The sequence below is a fragment of the Pristiophorus japonicus genome, chromosome 4 (assembly GCF_044704955.1).
Source record: "Pristiophorus japonicus isolate sPriJap1 chromosome 4, sPriJap1.hap1, whole genome shotgun sequence".
Taxonomy (NCBI): Eukaryota; Metazoa; Chordata; class Chondrichthyes; family Pristiophoridae; genus Pristiophorus; species Pristiophorus japonicus.
The window spans coordinates 131,879,238-131,896,761 of record NC_091980.1 but is presented as its reverse complement, the minus strand read 5'-3'; the positions used below and the strand labels follow the sequence as shown (position 1 = coordinate 131,896,761).

General features: G+C 45.9%; 1 protein-coding gene across 1 annotated transcript; it reads left to right on the top strand.

The window, feature by feature from the left end:
- Positions 1-4,356: 4,356 nt before the first annotated feature.
- LOC139262643 (ferritin heavy chain B-like) lies at positions 4,357-7,071 on the top strand. Its single transcript, XM_070877795.1, has 4 exons — positions 4,357-4,458; positions 5,927-6,073; positions 6,454-6,579; positions 6,913-7,071. Exons 1-4 carry the CDS (start codon positions 4,357-4,359, stop codon positions 7,069-7,071), a joined length of 534 nt encoding a protein of 177 aa, XP_070733896.1.
- Positions 7,072-17,524: the final 10,453 nt, after the last annotated feature.

The window sequence follows — 17,524 nt, the reverse complement described above, 5'->3', positions numbered from 1 at the left end:
CACGACGAATCGCCTCCGTTTTGGATTCGGTGGGCCGGATCCCATCTGCGGCAACCCTCCTGCCCAAAAACTCGACCTCTGGGGCCAAAAACATACACTTGGACTTCTTTAGTCGCAGGCCTACCCGGTCCAGTCGGCGTAGCACCTCTTCCAGGTTGTGGAGGTGTTCCTCAGTGTCTCGACCCGTGATAAGGATGTCGTCCTGAAATACGACTGTTCCAGCGATGGATTTGAGCAGGCTTTCCCTGTTCCTTTGAAAGATAGCGGCCACTGATCGAATGCCAAACGGACACCTGTTGTAGACAAACAGCCCCTTGAGCGTGGTGATGGTGGTCAGTAGCTTGGATTCTTGGCAAGTTCCTGGGTCATGTAGGCTGAAGTGAGGTCCAACTTGGTGAACAGCTTGCCGCCTGCCAGCGTGGCAAAAAGATCCTCCGCTGTCGGAAGCATGTTTTGGTCTTGTAGTGACACTCAGTTGATAGTGGCCTTGCAGTCGCCACAGATCCTGACTGAGCCATCCGTTTTTAGTTCAGGGATGATGGGGCTTGCCCAGTTGCTGAATTCAATGGGCAAAATTATATCCTCTCTTAGCAACCTGTCCAACTCACTCTCAATTTTCTCCCGCATCACATACGGCACAGCTCTGGCTTTGTGGTGCACTGGTCTGGCATCTGGGGTGATGCGTATCACTACTTTGGTACCTTTGAAAGTCCCGACACCAGGTTGAAATAGGTTGAAATGACATGTACAATGATATGTAGAATGATGTGTACAATGATGTGTAGAATGATGTGTAGAATGATGTGTAGAATGATGTTGTGTAGAATGATGTGCAGAATGATGTGTAGAATGATGTGTAGAATGATGTGTAGAATGATGTTATGACTCAAATTTCTGTAGGACCTGTGAGCATGAACTTCGCTCCACAGATGAAATGGTGTGCACATCCCCCCATTTCCAGTTCATCTCGGCTGGCCAGCTTCTCCCCAAAAGTGTGGGACTATTTCCAGGGACAATCCAGAGTGGCAGCCGGTTCTCTGATCCATTATATGTAAACAGCAACATTGCACTGCCTAGCACTGGGATGATCTCTTTGTCGTACGTCCGTAATTGCGTGTCAATGCGTTCCAGTTTGGGTCTGCTAGCTCTGAGTGGCCGTAGTTTCTCGAATTGTTGGACACTCATAAGTGACTGGCTGGCCCCTGTGTCCAGCTCCATGTGTACCGGGATGCTGTTTAAGAGGACTTTCATCATCATAGGTGGCGTTTTTGTAAATGAGCTGTGGATGTTCGCCACATGAACCCGCTGAACTCCAGCGTCCATTGCTTTGTCCCAAGCATCAATCTGCCTTGCAGACCCCTCTTGTGGTTCATCTGCCTCGTAAATTAGCCTCGCTGTGGGCTCCCTGCACATTCTGGCTAAATGTCCGCTGAAGTTACAATTTCTACAGATAAATTGTTGAAACCTCCAGGTTTTTGCAGCAAGTCTGCCCCTGCACCTCCAGCATGAGCTGAGATCGTTGTGAACAAAAGAGCTGTGACCAGGCATTCCTCTCTGATTGGCTCTTTGATTACTCTTGAGCACTCTGTTAGTGGGAGTCAATGGCCCCATCCTGGGACGTATTGTCCACTGTGATGGTGCAAATGTCCGTTCAACCTAACATTGTCTCTGTTGAGGACCCACTCTAGAGTCTGTTGCTGCCTGGGTGGTATCGAATTGTCCTTGCCTGCCTGCGGGGTTCTGAGTCGCGTTTACAAAGTTAACTCCCTGATCCATCGCCACGTTGGAAGCAGAGTTGCGCGCGTATATTATCTTGGTTTCCTCCTCCACCGCCATGAAGGTCTGAGCCATCAATGCCGCCACTTCCAAGGTCAAGTCCTTGGTCTCAATTAGCTTTCTGAAAATCCCGGAATGACCAATGCCCTCAATGAAGAAATCCCTTAACATCTCCCCGCTGCAGACGTCTGTGAACTTACGGAGGCTGGTCAAGCGCCGAAGGTCCGCAATGAAGTCCGGTATGCTCTGTCCTTCTCGACGTCGGTGTGTATAGAATCGGTGTCGGGCCATGTGTATACTGCTCGCCGGTTTGAGGTGCTCACCGATCAGTTTGCTGAGCTATTCAAAGGTTTTGTCCGCCGGCTTCTCGGGTGCGAGCAGATCTTTCATCAGCGCGTAGGTCTTAGGTCCACAGCTGGTCAGTAGATGCGCCCTTCGCTTGTCAGTCACTGCATCTCCCAGCCAGTCCTTCGTGACAAAACTCTGCTGGAGCCTCTCAACGAAATCGTCCCAGTCCTCACCAACACAGTACCGTTCCTCTGTGCTACCAGTGGCCATTCTCGTGAGTCGTTGATTCCCGTTTCTCGTTGCCAAATGTAGTGTCCTTACACACTACTATAAATTCACACGAGGCACATTCTGCAGACAAGGTCACTATGTGACCCGAACCTTTATTCACAGGACCAAGAAGTGATGACCCTGCGTGGGACCTCCCTTTATATACCTGGATACCAGGTGAGGCGTGTCTCCCACAAGTTCACCCCCTGTGGTCAAGGTGTGCATTTCTTGGGTGTATACCGTATGCAGTGTTGTTACATGAAGGTTACAGTTACATGAAGGTTACATACATGACAATTTTTATGTTAGTATTGTCATAATTTGGACTTATTGTTTATTCCCCCTTATAAAGGAGGCACTTATGGTTTAAATGTTTACAATAGCTGATTTAATCATCCCAATTAGGGCAATGGGCCTATCTGTGAATTGGCACAGGCTCGATGGGCCGAATTGCTTTCTTCCCTGCTTGAACCATTCTATGGGCCCAAGTTTCCACATGATTTGCGCCTGATTTTTAGGAGCAACTGGTGGAAAACGGACTATCTTAGAAATCGCAATTCTCCACATTTTTTTTTCTGCAGTTCTAGTCAGGTAGAACAGTTCTGCTTTGGAACAGAATTTTTTCTTCAAAAGGGGGCGTGTCCGGCCACTGACGCCTGATTTCAAAGTTTCCACAGTGAAAACGTACTCCAAACTAAAGTAGAATGGAGCAAGTGAAGATTTTTGTAGAACAGAAAAAACCTGTTCTACACATTAAAAAATCAGGCGCTGGTTACAAATTAGGCATCCAGAACGAGGTGGGGGGGGAAGGGAAGTCATTAAATTCTATAATAAATCCTTATTTATACTTATACAAATATTATATAAATAAATCCAACCTGAATAAACATTTATAAGCAAAGAAAAGATTAAATAAACCATCTTCCTACCTGTGTGAATGTGCTTCAGCCAGGGAGAATTCTGCAGCCGTTCATGCCGCTGAGCGGGAGCGGGGCGGGGGGGGGGGGAGAAAGCCATTCGTGCCGCTGAGTGGGAGGGGGGGGGGGGGGAGAAAGCGGTTTGTTGCCACGGAGGGGAGGGAGGGGAAGGAGACAGCGGCTTGTTGCCGTGGAGAGAGGGGAGGGAGGGGAAGGAGACAGCGGCTTGTTGCCGTCGAGGGAGGGGAGGGAGGGGAAGGAGACAGCGGCTTGTTGCCGTGGAGGGAGGGGTGGGAGGGGAAGGAGACAGCGGCTTGTTGCCGTGCAGGGGAGGGGAGAGAGGGGAAGGAGAGAGCCGTTTGTTGCCGCGGAGGGGAGGGAGCGGAAGGAGACAGTGAGAAGGGTAGCCTCAGTGCTGATGTGCTGATGGCAATGTGATTTTATTAAAAAATGTTCAAAAATTAAACAGCTACAAAGAACTACAAAAATGGCCGAGTGCCAATGTTTTTTTTCACACTCAGCATGCGCGAACGCTCCAATGCGCATGCGCAGCGTTGCCGGCAGGAAAAAAACTAATTTAAATAGTATCCGCCCCCTCCCACTTACAAAATCGGCGCGAGTATAGGCTCCGCCCCCCTGGGTGCCACACCAAACAGACAAGGAGCTGCAAAGCGCTCGAGAATAGCGCGTTTTTTTTCTGGCGCCATTTTAGGCGTGAAAAACGGGCGCCCAGCTCGGAGGGGCGCCCGTTTTTTATCCTGTGGAAACTTGGGCCCGATGATTCTATGAATTGATTAGCCTAAAGATTAAACCTGTGATTCTGGATATTTGAACTGTGTTTGAGGAAAGTTAGGACAATTGAGATCCTCATTGAGTTGTCAGCCAATGATGCTCATTCTTCAAAGATCTGACTGGCTCTGGGAGTCCATCCCCCCTCCTCCCTTTACGTGATTGGTGCTCTGAGAGGCTGCAATATCTGATTGGACAATTATCTAGGCTGCCGCGCCCTCGATTATCCAGCAGTATAAATACAGGAGTTTGAGGTTAGTTAAATCTTAGTTTAGTACTTCATCAAAGTTTAGACTTCAATATAAAAAAAAATAAGATGGCTGCTCAAGTGTGTCAGAACTACCACCAGGACTGTGAGGATGCTGTCAACAAGCAGATCAACATGGAGCTCTATTCCTCCTATGTTTATCTCTCTATGGTGAATTTTGTATATTTGACCACTTCACAATGGAGACTATGTAATGAGAATTGACTAAATTTTATGCTGTATTCCTCACTCCCTGCCCCCCCACCTGCCACTCCAAACTATGCCCAGGTGGATTCATTTTTGAAGCTATAATGTAATGCAATTCATTTTCATGTATGTTCCTTCATCCACTTATCTCTTTCTTGCAGTAGCTCAACTATATTCTGAGTATATTGAATCTTAGCGACTCCATTTCCTGGGCTCTTGTGAGCTGTAAATTCTGAATTCGTATCCTCAGTCTAAATCACTCCATAGACTTTCATGGCTTAAGGCTGAGATTTTTGTTGGATAAGGGTAAATGGAATTAAACTACAGATGAGCTATAATGAAATTGAATGTGGAGCAGGATTGAGGAGCTGAATGGCCTACTCCATTTTTCCTAGTATTTTTCTCCTGTAATTTTAAGGACCAGTTTGTACCCTTCTGTCTTTTCTCTAAGCGTTATTGGTTTTAAAGACTTCAGCAATTGTCCCTACTCAGTGGATCTCCTCTCTCCTCTCTCCTCTCTCCTCTCTCCTCTCTCCTCTCTCCTCTCTCCTCTCTCCTTTCTCCTCTCTCCTCTATCTCTCTCTCTCTCTCTCTCTCTCTCTCTCTCTCTCTCTCTCTCTCTCTCTCTCTCTCTCTCTCTCTCTCTCTCTCTCTCTCTCTCTCTCTCTCTCTCTCAGGCAATCACAAAGTACCTCAAATTCTGAGGGCTTCTGGTTCTCCTCCGAAATACCTTGTCTAGTGTTGAAGGTGCCAAATTAATGCTGCTTCTGGTAGATTTTGTTCCTTGGGATGAATGTAGCCTGTAAAACTGGGCCAGTTTTTCTCCTCTTGTGTACTGTGACCACATCTCCTACTTTTAAGGGGTCTGATTAGAGTTCTAATAGTTCTTCTTAACTAGCCTGCAGAAAATATATCTGGGTTAATAAACAATGATTGTGATTCTGGTGATAAGGGTATACATTTTGTTGAAGTTCCTTTACTAATTTCCAGAGCTACAATGAATATTGGGTGCTAAGATGAAGGTTCCAGTTTTGAGCTAGTTCAATCAAAGCTGAATTGGTGATCATGGAATGATGCAGCACAGGAGGCCATTCAGTCCATTGTGCCTTGCTGACTGATGGGTGGAGCGATACAACTTGTCCACTCCCTGCATGTTCCCATAGCCCTGTCCAGTATTTATCCAATTTCTTTTTGAATGTTGGCACTTAATCTGTTTCCACCACCCTTTCATGCCTTGCATTCATCTTTTTAAAAAAAAAAAAAGTAGTAATTCCACTGGTTCTTTTGCAAATCACGAAGTTTCCAGATTGTTTGTTGTAAAATTGTCCACTGTCTGTTTCAGGTTAGTTAAGTAGATAGTTTCCATTACAAGGCCCAGGATAATGGGTCTGCCATGCAATATCCAACTATTCCTCCTCTGATCTATCTGCAGTCCTTCTACTTTGACCAGGATGATGTTGCCCTGCGTCACTTTACGGAGTTCTTCAAGGAGCAGTCACATGAGGAACGTGAGCATGCTGAGAAACTGATGAAATTCCAGAATCGGCGTGGAGGGCGGATCATCTTGGCGGACATCAAGGTTGGATACAATAAACTTATGGTCTTCTATCTCAGTCCCCTTGGACTGATTGGAACCAAACAATATGCAGCATAAACAAGCCATTTGCTAAGCTGGTCTTTGCTGGTGTTTATACTCCAGCGAGCCTCCTCACACCTTGCTTCATCTCACCCCCTCAGCATATTCTATTCCTTTCTCCCCATGCACTTGCCTAGCTTCCCCCTTTAAATATTCTCTTTAAATTCCCTCTCAATATAACTCCAGTGGTTATGATGGCCGAGGCCATCACATTGGTTCACGGTAATGTAGACTTTTGATTGCATCCCTAATTTTGTTCTCTTCTTTTCTCATGTTTGCTTAATTCAGTGTAAGTGAACTGTTAAAATGTTCTTTCTTTCCAGAAACCAGAGCAGGATGAGTGGAGCAATGGTCTGGAGGCGATGCAGAGAGCTCTGCAGATGGAGAAGAATGTGAACCAGAGTCTGCTGGATCTGCACAAACTCTCCACTGGGAGGACAGACCCTCATGTAAGTTTTTATTTAATGATGTGGGCTTGGGTTGAGAAATTGTTGTCCTTGAGTCTAATTAAAAGATCTCCATGCACAAAAGATTGTTTTGTTTTGGGGGGGTGGAGGGAAAGTTGGCCTACTGTGGACAGTGACTTGTAAATGTATCCCAATGATCTGAGGATCGGAGCACCTATTGTGCAGTAAGTTTAATCTAATGATGCAGTAATTCCATCAATCTCAATTGCACCACTTGACTATCCTCCAGTCCAAGAGAATTAAAATCTCAACTCCAGGGGATGCTCTGATGATCCTTGATATCTGCTACTGGTCATAACTTGTTTCCTCCTTCAGTTGTGTGACTTCCTGGAGACCCACTACTTGGATGAACAAGTGAAGATGATCAAGAAGCTTGGAGATCACATCACCAACCTGAAGAGACTGGGAGCCCCTGAGAATGGTGTTGGAGAGTACCTGTTTGACAAGCACACCCTGGGGAGGGGGAGTGACTAAACTGAATGATTGATCAAGCTTATTGTGTTTAGTACTTGTATTTATATAATTGGCAACCCTGTCCTCTAGGGAATGATGGCTTGTGACTTTGTACAAAGAGATGCGAGAGCTGGGTTCCTGATGTGAATTGTAACATAACAGTAAATAAACTGTTCAACATTGGACTAGGTTTTGTCTTCTTGTATGTTTGTGGTTGCTTATGTTTCAATTTATATAATTTGGTTTGCATCAAAGGATTTAGTATGAAACTTTATACATTAATGAACCGCGAGTTGGCCGGGGTTTGCATGCTGTTTTACAGCTTAGTATTTCCAACAATGTCTTTGGCTCTGTCAAACTTTACAGGTGCCCATGTTCTGGATCTATTAGCATATCTTTCTAGCTTCCCCTTAATTTCATTTGTGCTCTTTGCATTCAGTTAATACTGCAGGTAGCTCAGTAAACTGAACGTACCACTGCTGCTATGGACTTCCTGTTAAACTATGTGGGCAAAGAGCAAGTAACTGCAGTAATGTCTGAGCTCATGGTCCACATTTATTGCCTATCTCCAATTGCCCTTGGAGTGTCATCTGGTACAACTGAGTGGCTTGCTAGGCCATTTCAACGGGCAGTTAAGAATCAACTACCAGGCTATGGGTCTAGAGTTACATCAGCCTGCTGGAGTCAGTTGGCAGATTTCCTTAAAGATTACTGAGCTGGGTTTCATGATCACCAGTATTGATACTGGCTTTTATTTTTAGATGTATTGCATTAACAAAATTTAAATTATACAATAGCCAGCAGAGGTTTTTGTCGCTTGGATCATTAGTTTAAATATAGCAAAAATATAAGCTTTCTGGAAGGAATAAATGTTTAAAGAAAAACACTGACATTAAATACTTATCCTGCAACTCTTCCCCTGCTTGGCCTGTTCCATCAACTTATAAACCCAATACTAGCAGCTTCCCCCATGTCATTTATTCAACCAGCATTGTAACCCATGTATAATCTGATCTAAGTTGTACACTGAGAACAATGACCATTAGGAATAAAGGACAGGTCACAGACTGACCTTCTCTCAAGCATAGGCCTCATGTGCATTTATACTGAACAGTAAGGACGTATCAATGGCAATGAGAAACTGGGATTTAAACCACGCAAGCTTGGCCATTAGCAGAACAGACGAGCGGTACTGTGTTATGGAATAGTTGGGACAGAGAATCAACATTGTTAAAGCAGCACACAGTTCTCCAGGCAGACAAGGGCAATCAGGCATGCCCCAATATGTAGTCGAACCCAGAGGGGGAGTTTGACAGAGACAATGGCAAGATGAACGGTGATTCATGCAATTGCAAGGGATAATGGGGCCATCAACACCTATTAATGGCGCACTCAAGGACAGCCACAGGGGCAGTCAGGGACGATCGACTGGCAAGGGACCTTTTGTTTCCAACAACAGCTCATGTTGGAGGCATGGAGGCACACACTCAGCCGGAGTTGCAGAGATGAGCAAAATAATTGCAGAAATGAACGCTGGGGGAAATCGCTGGAAGCTGAAGTTCAGAGAGTTCATGTGGAGTATGTATACAGTTCATACACCAAGACGCCACCGATAATGATGAAAGTGCTCCTCAATGGCATCCCAGTATCAATGGAGCCATGGGGGCCAGCCAGTCCCTGATGGGTATCAAACAGTTCAAAAAGTTGTGGGCGTCCAAGGCCAGGAGGCCAAAATTATCGCCGATTGACGCGCAGCTACAGACATACACAAAGGCAGCGCCACGATAGTCATGACCCACAAAGATTCGGAGAACAGGTTGCCACTCTGGGTTGTCCCGGGAGACAGTCCCGCATTACTGCTGAGGAGTTGGCTTGCTGTCATGAACTGGAAATGGGGTGATGTCAATGCAATTTCCTCTGTGGGGCGAGTATTATTCTAATGATCCTGGACAAATTTGACTAATTATTTCAACCCGGCATTGGCACTTTCATGGGGGCCAAGGTAGTGATTCACATAAACCCGGATGCCAGGCCAGTACACCACAAGGCCAGAGCGGTGCTGTACGTAATGCAGGAAAAGATAGAAGGCGAAGTGAACCGCCTGCTGAGGGAAGGCATCATCTCGCCAGTTGAATTCAGTGACTGGGCGAGCCCGATTGTGCCGGTGCTCAAGGCGGATGGGTCGGTCAGGCTATGTGGTGATTACAAGGCCACCATCAATCGGGTGTCACTCCAAGACCAGTACCCGCTACCGAGTGTGGAGGACCTCTTTGCGACGCTATCCGATGGCAAACTTTTTTCAAAATTGGACCTGACCTCCGCTTACATGACATCACCTCCCCCCACGGACAAATAGAGACCCGCTATTGTCTCTAGTCAAGAAATGTGTCCTGAATGGGGACTGGGCAGCCACGTACAGGGCATGCCCTGAGGAATTTAAACCATTTCACAGGTGCAAGGATGAACTCTCGATTCAGGCCGATTGCCTACTGTGGGGAAACCGCGTAGTCATGCCCCAGATGGGCAGAGAGGTGTTCATCAGGTTTCTCCACAATGAGCACCCGGGCATTGTCATGATGAAGGCAATTGCCAAGTCACACGTTTGGTGGCCAGGGATAGACGCAGATCTGGAACTTTGTGTTCGCAGGTGCAACACGTGTGCCCAGCTGGGCAATACGCCCAGGGAAGCCCCCCTTAGCCCCTGGCCATGGCCCGCCAAGCCTTGGTCACGCATCCATGTGGACTACGCAGGTCCTTTCATGGGAAAAAATGTTTTTGGTTGTAGTAGATGCCTACTCCAAATGGATCGAGTGTGACATTTTAAATTCAAGCAGAAAGTCTACGGGCAATGTTCACCGCCCATGGTCTACCAGACATCTTGGTCAGCGACAATGGCCCGTGCTTCACAAGCACTGAATTCCAGGACTTCATGGCAGGCAATGGAATTAACCATGTCAGAACAGTACCGTTCAAGCCGGCCTCAAATGGCCAGGCAGAACGAGCAGTGCAGATAATCAAACAGGGAATGCTCAGAATCCAAGGGGGTTCCCTACAAAGCCACATATCATGCCTCCTGTTGGCCTATAGATCCCGACCACACTCACTCTCAGGGGTTCCACCCGCAGAGCTGCTAATGAAAAGGACGCTCAAAACCCGGTTTTCCCTTATACACCCCACCATGAAAGAAATTGTCGAGAGCAGGCACCAGTCACAATATGACTACCATGACAGGAATGCGAGGGCGCGATGTATTGATGTAAATGACCCTGTTTTTGTCCTCAACTATGCTGCAGGGCCCAAATGGCTCACAGGCACTGTGATTGCCAAAGAGGGAAATAAGATTCTGGTCGTTAAACTTACCAATGGAAAAATCTGCTGCAAACACGTGGATCAAACAAAAAGGAGGTTCAGCAACCCCATAGAAGAAGCAGACGAAGAACACGATATAGAATTCACTCCACCACAGGTGACCGAACATCAGAACCAAAGGGAGGAGAGCCCAGTCACTGTGGGCAGTCCGGATAGGCCTGAGGCACCGCAAACAGCAGACACTCAGGCCAGCATCCAACAACCGAAGCCCCAACTCAGGCGCTCTACAAGAGAGCGTAAACCACTTGAGAGACTCAACCTGTGATCCCAATAAGACTTTGCTGGGGAGGTGATGTTGTGTATTCAACCAGCATTGTAACCCATGTGTAATCTGACCTAAGTTGTGCACTGTGAGAACAATGACCACTAGGTGGTGAACTTGTGTGAGACACTCTGAACCTGGACCTTCAGATATCAAAGGGGAAGTTCCACCCACTTTCATCACTTGAGTGCTAAGGAATAAAGGACAGGTCACAGACTGACCTTCTCTCAAGCATAGGCCTGGTGTGCATTTATACTGTATAGTAAGGATGTATCACTCCATATTTGTATTTAGTCCTGTTGTGCATTTCATACCAAACAGCAATCATCCTTTCCAAATCCTCCTGGATTTCCATTTGTCCCCTTCTCATGCATGAATGGATTCAAACGTTGTTGATGCTGGAGCTGCAATAATTCAGTGTTTACAAGTGAATTAAGGACTTTGCTGAGAACTGCACTGGGTGTAATTATATTGTAATCTTTAGTCTATCCATGTTAATGTTTTTTTTTAATTCTGGGATGTGGGCATCACTGGCAAGGCAAGCATTTATTGCCCATGAGAATGTGATGGTAAGCCACCACCTTACAGGCCTGTGGTGAAGGTACACCGACAGTGCTGTTATGGCAGGAGTTCCATGATGTTGACCCAATGGCGATATATTTACAAGTCAGGATGGTGTGTAACTTGGAGGGGAACTTGCCGGTGGTGTTGTTCCCATGTGGCTGCTGCCCGTGTCCTTCTAATTGGTAGAGCTTGTGGATTAGTAGGTGCTGCTGAAGAAGCCTTGACAAGTTGCTGCAGTGCATCTTGTCGATGGTACACACTGCAGCCACGGTGCACCGGTGGTGGAGACAGTGAATGTTGAAGGTGATGGATGGGGTGCCAATCAAGCGGCTTCTTTGTCAGGGATGGTGTCGAGCTTCTGGGGAATTGTTGGAGCTGCATTCATCCACGAAAGTGGAGAGTATTCCATCGCACTCCTGACTTGTGCCTTGTAGATGGTGGAAAGGCTTTGGGTTATCAGGTGAGACACTCAACGCAGAATACCCAGCCTCTGACCAGTCTTGTTCCCAGAGTATTTATGTGGCTGGTCCAGTTAAATTTCTAATCTTATACGCTACTGATCTTCGGGCATCCTGTGCGGAGGGGAGTGGTTAGGTTGGAAGGCCTCCTTGTTGGACTGCCCCTGGGCATTGCCAAGGTAGCCATTAATTGGTCCAGTCAGCGGGCGGTTGAGGGGCTTGTTGAGCCCAAACGCCTGCCTCTCTTCCGCGGTTACGTTTGATCCAGGTTGTCCCTGGAGATGGAGCACGCGGTGTCCACCAGTACATTCGTGGCCATCCATGAAAGGTGCGCACTGCCGGGACTGGAGTGTATCATCACCCCTGCCAACAAAATTTTAATTTGATTGGTTTAATGTTCAAAATTTTAATTTATTAATTTGTCGGTTCTGGTGCCCCTTTTAATAAGGGGGCACTTGAATTAAAGTTTTACAAGAATAGTTGTAGAGCTGTTGACATGCCATGGTGCGCCATCTTGCTGTCTTGAGGAGGCGGGGGTCCCTAATGGAGAGATCCTATGTGGGAGTCCTCCCTTTATTAATTGGGATCTTAGCCGGAGTGTGTTGCACAGGGCAATCCCGTGCAATAAGTTTTTCTGTTGATTCACAGACTCCCTGGCCACCTACAATTTCTGTGGTCCAGAAGAGTCTGTGTACAGTGTGTGAGGTTGCAACCCATCTTGCATTATTTGAAGGGGCTGCTCCTTGATTTTTGGCTACACTTCAGTCCCACGCTCCTGATCTTTGGCCATCCTGTGCGGAGGGAAGAGAATAGTTTGGAAGGCCTCCTCGTGGGACTGCTCCTGGGCCTGGCCATGGTGGCCATTAACCTGCCCAGGCAGTGGGCGGTCGAGGGGGTCGTTCAGCCCGACTGCCTGCCTCTCTTCTGCGGCTACGTTCGTGCCAGTGTGTCCCTGGAGAGGGAGCACACGGTGTCCACCGGTACGCTCGCAGCCTTCCATGAGAAGTGGGCTCCAGAGGGACTGGAGTGCACCATCACCCCCGGGAACAGAATTTATACTAGGTATGTCTAACCTCCTAATGTCCCATGGTTCACCGAGTGTTAGTATTCTAGAATATGGTGTCACAATAGGTCAATCTCTTGCACTATTCTATAATATTTCTAGAGTGCGGTCAGCTGCACACCAATCTTTGTTATATCCATTCAATAAAAGTATTACAACACAAATCAGGTACTTATTTTTAAATAAACTTCCCTGCCACAAACTCTGTTCCCCAGCCACGGACTCCATCCCTCTTCCTGGCCACTATCTGAGGCTGAATCAGACTGTTCACAACCACGCCATTCTATTTGACCCTGAGCTGCGGTTTCAACCCTATATACTCTCCGTGGTGGACATGACCCTTGATGGTGTCCGTTCCATTTCCCGCAGCTCTAATCTCACCCCTTGCCCTCCCTCCCAGAACCATAATACAGTTACCCTTTCACCCCACCAGCCATCACATTCAATGGATAATCATCCACCATTTCTGCCACCTCCCATCACCAAACACATCTTCCCTTCCCCTCCCCTTTCAGCATTCCTAAGGGACCTCACCCTCCGTGACACCCTGGTCCACTCTTCAATCACCTCCAAACACCCTCCCTTTCCTATGGCACATTCCTGTGAAGGACATGCAACACCTGCCCTTTTACCTCCTCCCATCCCACTGTTCAGATCCCCAAACACTTCTTCCAGGTAAAACAGCAATTTACTTATACTTCTTCCAATTGAGTATACTCTATTCGCAGCTCACGATGTGGTCTCCTCTACACTGGGAAGAGCAAATGCAGATTGGGTGACCGCTTTGCGAAATACATCTGTTCAGTCTTCAATTGTGACCCAGATTTTGAGATCATCTATCAAGTTAATTCTCCGCTCCACTCTCACTCTGACCTCTCTGTCTTTGGCCTCTTACACTGTTCTAGTGAAGCTCAACATAACCTCCTCAGCTTTCTATTAGGCACATTACAACCTTCTGGACTCAACATCGAGTTCAACAATTTCAGATCATAACCTCTGTCCCTATTTTTTTCATACGGCATCTGTTGATTCTGCTGCACCCATTTACACCTCTTCTAGACACATGTTTTGTTCCTTTACTTGTCCCATTACCATCTCCATTTGCTTTGTACTTTCATACCTTTTGTCATTTAATCACTCCGGCCTTCCACCCTATCACAGACCTTCCCTTTTGTTCTTTCCTCCCCTCCCCCACCCTTTCCCCGCCACTGCACTTACTTAAAATCTGTTGCATCTCTCACTTTTTTCAGTTCTGATGAAAGGTCATCGACCTGAAATGTTAACTCTGTTTCTCTCTCCACAGATGCTGCCTGACCTGTTGAGTATTTCCAGCAGTTTCTGTTTTTCTTTCAGATTTCCAGCACCCGCAGTATTTTGCTTTTATTCCTTTTCTTCTTTTTAATAACTGAGCGCATTTTCAGATCAATGTCGTGTGACCTTGCATTAAACAAGAACTACTTCTGCTGAGAAATAGGTTGTGATCTTGATCAAATCTGATTTGCTTGGGCATGTGGCTGTTTTAATCTCTTCCCCTCCAGAATACTGCCTTTGGTTCAGTGGTGGCCTAAGATGGTCATAGCTACAATTCTAATCTTAGCCTTTAACTGGTTTTAAAGTTGGGTGAACTGAAGAAAGAGATTTCAGTGTAATCTGGTCACAGTAAGACCTTTGCCCCTCATATTTGAACCACTTTGCCAAGGGTGTGCTGTTACTGTACAGAGTCTGCACCTTCTGAATATACAACCCAAGAATTACTGCTGATAGGCTTTCTATTTTGGGAACACTAGGAAAGTGATCGCTGAAGCAGGTATCGATCCAAAGCAACAGGAACGCTGGATGAGTCCTCACTGAGTTTACGTATCGTGTGGAAAGGAAGAATTGGTAACACAGTTAGATATCTTAATGAAAACTGCTAATCTATATACTACCAGCCTCTGTGAACTAGGCCAATGGTCATGGAGAATGATTTAACATTGTGCAGTTTTCTCTTTGAGTCATATTCATCGAAATGTAATTGTTGACGATAATGGACCAAAATAGTTCATTTGCAATTAATGGATATGAGCCTTTCCCATCAGTTATAAATTAAATAAACTGTTGTTTGAATTCAAATACCGATGGTTACCAGGACATAATACGTGCAAAATTACATCAGTCTCATTGCAGCCTTTAAACTGTCCTGACTCAAAGAGTCATATGTTAGGGGTACAATAGTGCGGTGGTTATGTTACTGGACTAGTAATCCAGAGGCCTGGACCAATAATACAAGGAATGTGAGTTCAAATCCCACCATCATTTGGATTCAGTTTAAAATTTAAAACAAACTGATATCAGTAACCATGGACTTTTCGGATTGTTGTAAAAATCGAACTGGCTCACTTATTTCCTTTTAGGGAAGGAAACCTGCTGTCCTTACCCAGTCTGGCTTATAATTTCTGTGGTTGATTCTTACATAAGAACATAAGAACATAAGACATAGGAACAGGAGTAGACCATATGGCCCCACGAGCCTGCTCTGCCATTCAATAAGATCATTGGTGACCTGACCATGGACTCAGCTCCACTTCCCTGCCCTCTCCCCATAACCCCTTATCCCCTTATCATTTAAGAAACTGTTTATTTCTGTCTTAAATTTATTCAATGTCCCAGCTTCCACAGCTCTCTGAGGCAGCGAATTCCACAGATCTACAACCCTCTGAGAGAAGAAATTTCTCCTTATCTCAGTTTTAAATGGGCAGACCCTTATTCTAAGATCATGCCCTGTAGTTCTAGTCTCCCCCATCAGTGCAAACATCCTCTCTGCATCCAACTTGTCAAGCCCCCTGATAATCTTATACGTTTCGATAAGATCACCTCTCATTATTCTGAATTCCAATGAGTAGAGGCCCAGCATTCTCACCCTTTCCTCATAAGTCAACCCTCTCATCTCCGGAATCAACTTAGTGAACCTTCTCTGAACTGCCTCCAAAGCAAGTGTATCCTTTCGTAAATATGGAAACCAAAACTGCACACAGTATTTTAGGTGTGGCCTCAGCAATACCCTGTAGAGCTGTAATAAGACTTCACTGCTTTTATACTGCATCCCCTTTGCAATAAAGGCCGATATTCCATTGGCCTTCCTGATCACGTGCTGTTCCTGCATACTATCCTTTGGTGTTTCATGCACAAGTATCCCCAGGTCCCGCTGTACTGAAGCACTTTGCAATCTTTCTCCATTTAAATAATAACTTGCTCTTTGATTTTTTTCTGCCAAAGTGCATGACCTCACACTTTCCAACATTATACTCCATCTGTTAAATTTAGCCCATTCACTTCGCCTGTCTATGTATTTTTTTGTCCTCCTCACACATTGCTTTTCCTTCCATCTTTGTATCATCAGCAAACTTGGCTACATTACACTCAGTCCCTTCTTCCAAGTCGTTAATATAGATTGTAAATAGTTGACGTCCCAGCACTGATCCCTGCGGCACCCCACTAGTTACTAATTGCCAACCCGAGAATAAACCATTAATCCTGAATCTGTTTTCTGTTAGTTAGCCAATCCTCTATCCATGCTAATATATTACCCCCAACCCTGTGAAATTCTATCTTGTGCAGTCCATTTTTATGTGGCATCTTGTCAAATACCTCCTGGGATTCCAAAAACACCACATCCACTGGTTCCCCTTTATCCATCCTGTTTGTTGCATCTTCAAAGAATTCCAGCAAATGTTCTCTGAAGTGACCGAGTAAGGCGTCTCTCAACCATTGAGTACCTGAACATGGTTCAAGAAGGAGACTCACCAGCGCCTTCTCAGGGCAACTAGGGATGGGCAATAAATGTTGGCCTTGCCAGCAACATCGAAACTTGGGCATGTGGCAAACTCAGATGAAGTTCTAAGCAATGAGACTAAATCTCCAGCAGTTATTCCTATAGTTACCTGGCTGCTTTCTCCATCTCTTCAGCCTGTCTTCCCCTTGCTGTGCAACACTTGGCTCAAGCTCCTGCTCTTTGTATCAATCTTGTTTTATATTTCCCAACCTCTCTCTGCGCTCAACTCTAACACATGGTCTAACATGGGAGATGAAACTGGGATCACCGGAGGCAGATAAATTGGAGATTTCAAAGATGATTAAGTTAGTTATTGGCAGAGAAGGTAACTGAGAGCTTTTAGTTTCGGGGATCAATCAGTTGGACTCAGTGGGTAGCACTCTCGTCTCTGAGTCAGAAGGTTGTGGGTTGAAATCCCCACTCCATAGACGTGAGCACAGAATCTCGGCTGACACTACAGTGCAGTAATGAGGGAGTGCTGCACTGTCAGAGTTGTTATTTTTCAGATGAGATGTTCAACCATGGCCCTGACTGCCCTCTGAGCTGGACATAACATATCCCATAGCAATACTTTGAAGAAGAGCAGAGGAGTTATCCCCGGTGTTCAGGTCATATTTATTCCTCAACCAATGTTACTGAGAACAGATAATGTGGTGATGTTCACCTTGCTGTTTATGGAGCCTTGCTGCATGCAAATTGGCTGCCACATTTCCTACATTACAATAGTGACTCTGCTTCAAAATGTACTTCATTGGCTGTGAAGCGGTCAGGGACAGTCTGGGATTGTGAAAGGCGCTATATAAATGCAAGTCTTCCTTTTTGGCCTGCAGTCTATTCCATTGCTTCTAAAATTTAATGATTAAAAAACATGAACAGAACATCCCATGGTCCCCTCCACATTCGAGCTGATGTGTGTACAGGTGCTCACTGAACTTGGAAGTGATGGA

Bases quoted from the DNA above. Each gene is read 5' to 3' on its own strand.
- LOC139262643 (XM_070877795.1), top strand. From the start codon at position 4,357: ATGGCTGCTCAAGTGTGTCAGAACTACCACCAGGACTGTGAGGATGCT. The intron at 4,459-5,926 runs GTGAATTTTGTA...ATCTATCTGCAG, and splicing joins CCTATGTTTATCTCTCTATG to TCCTTCTACTTTGACCAGGA. The intron at 6,580-6,912 runs GTAAGTTTTTAT...TTCCTCCTTCAG, and splicing joins CTGGGAGGACAGACCCTCAT to TTGTGTGACTTCCTGGAGAC.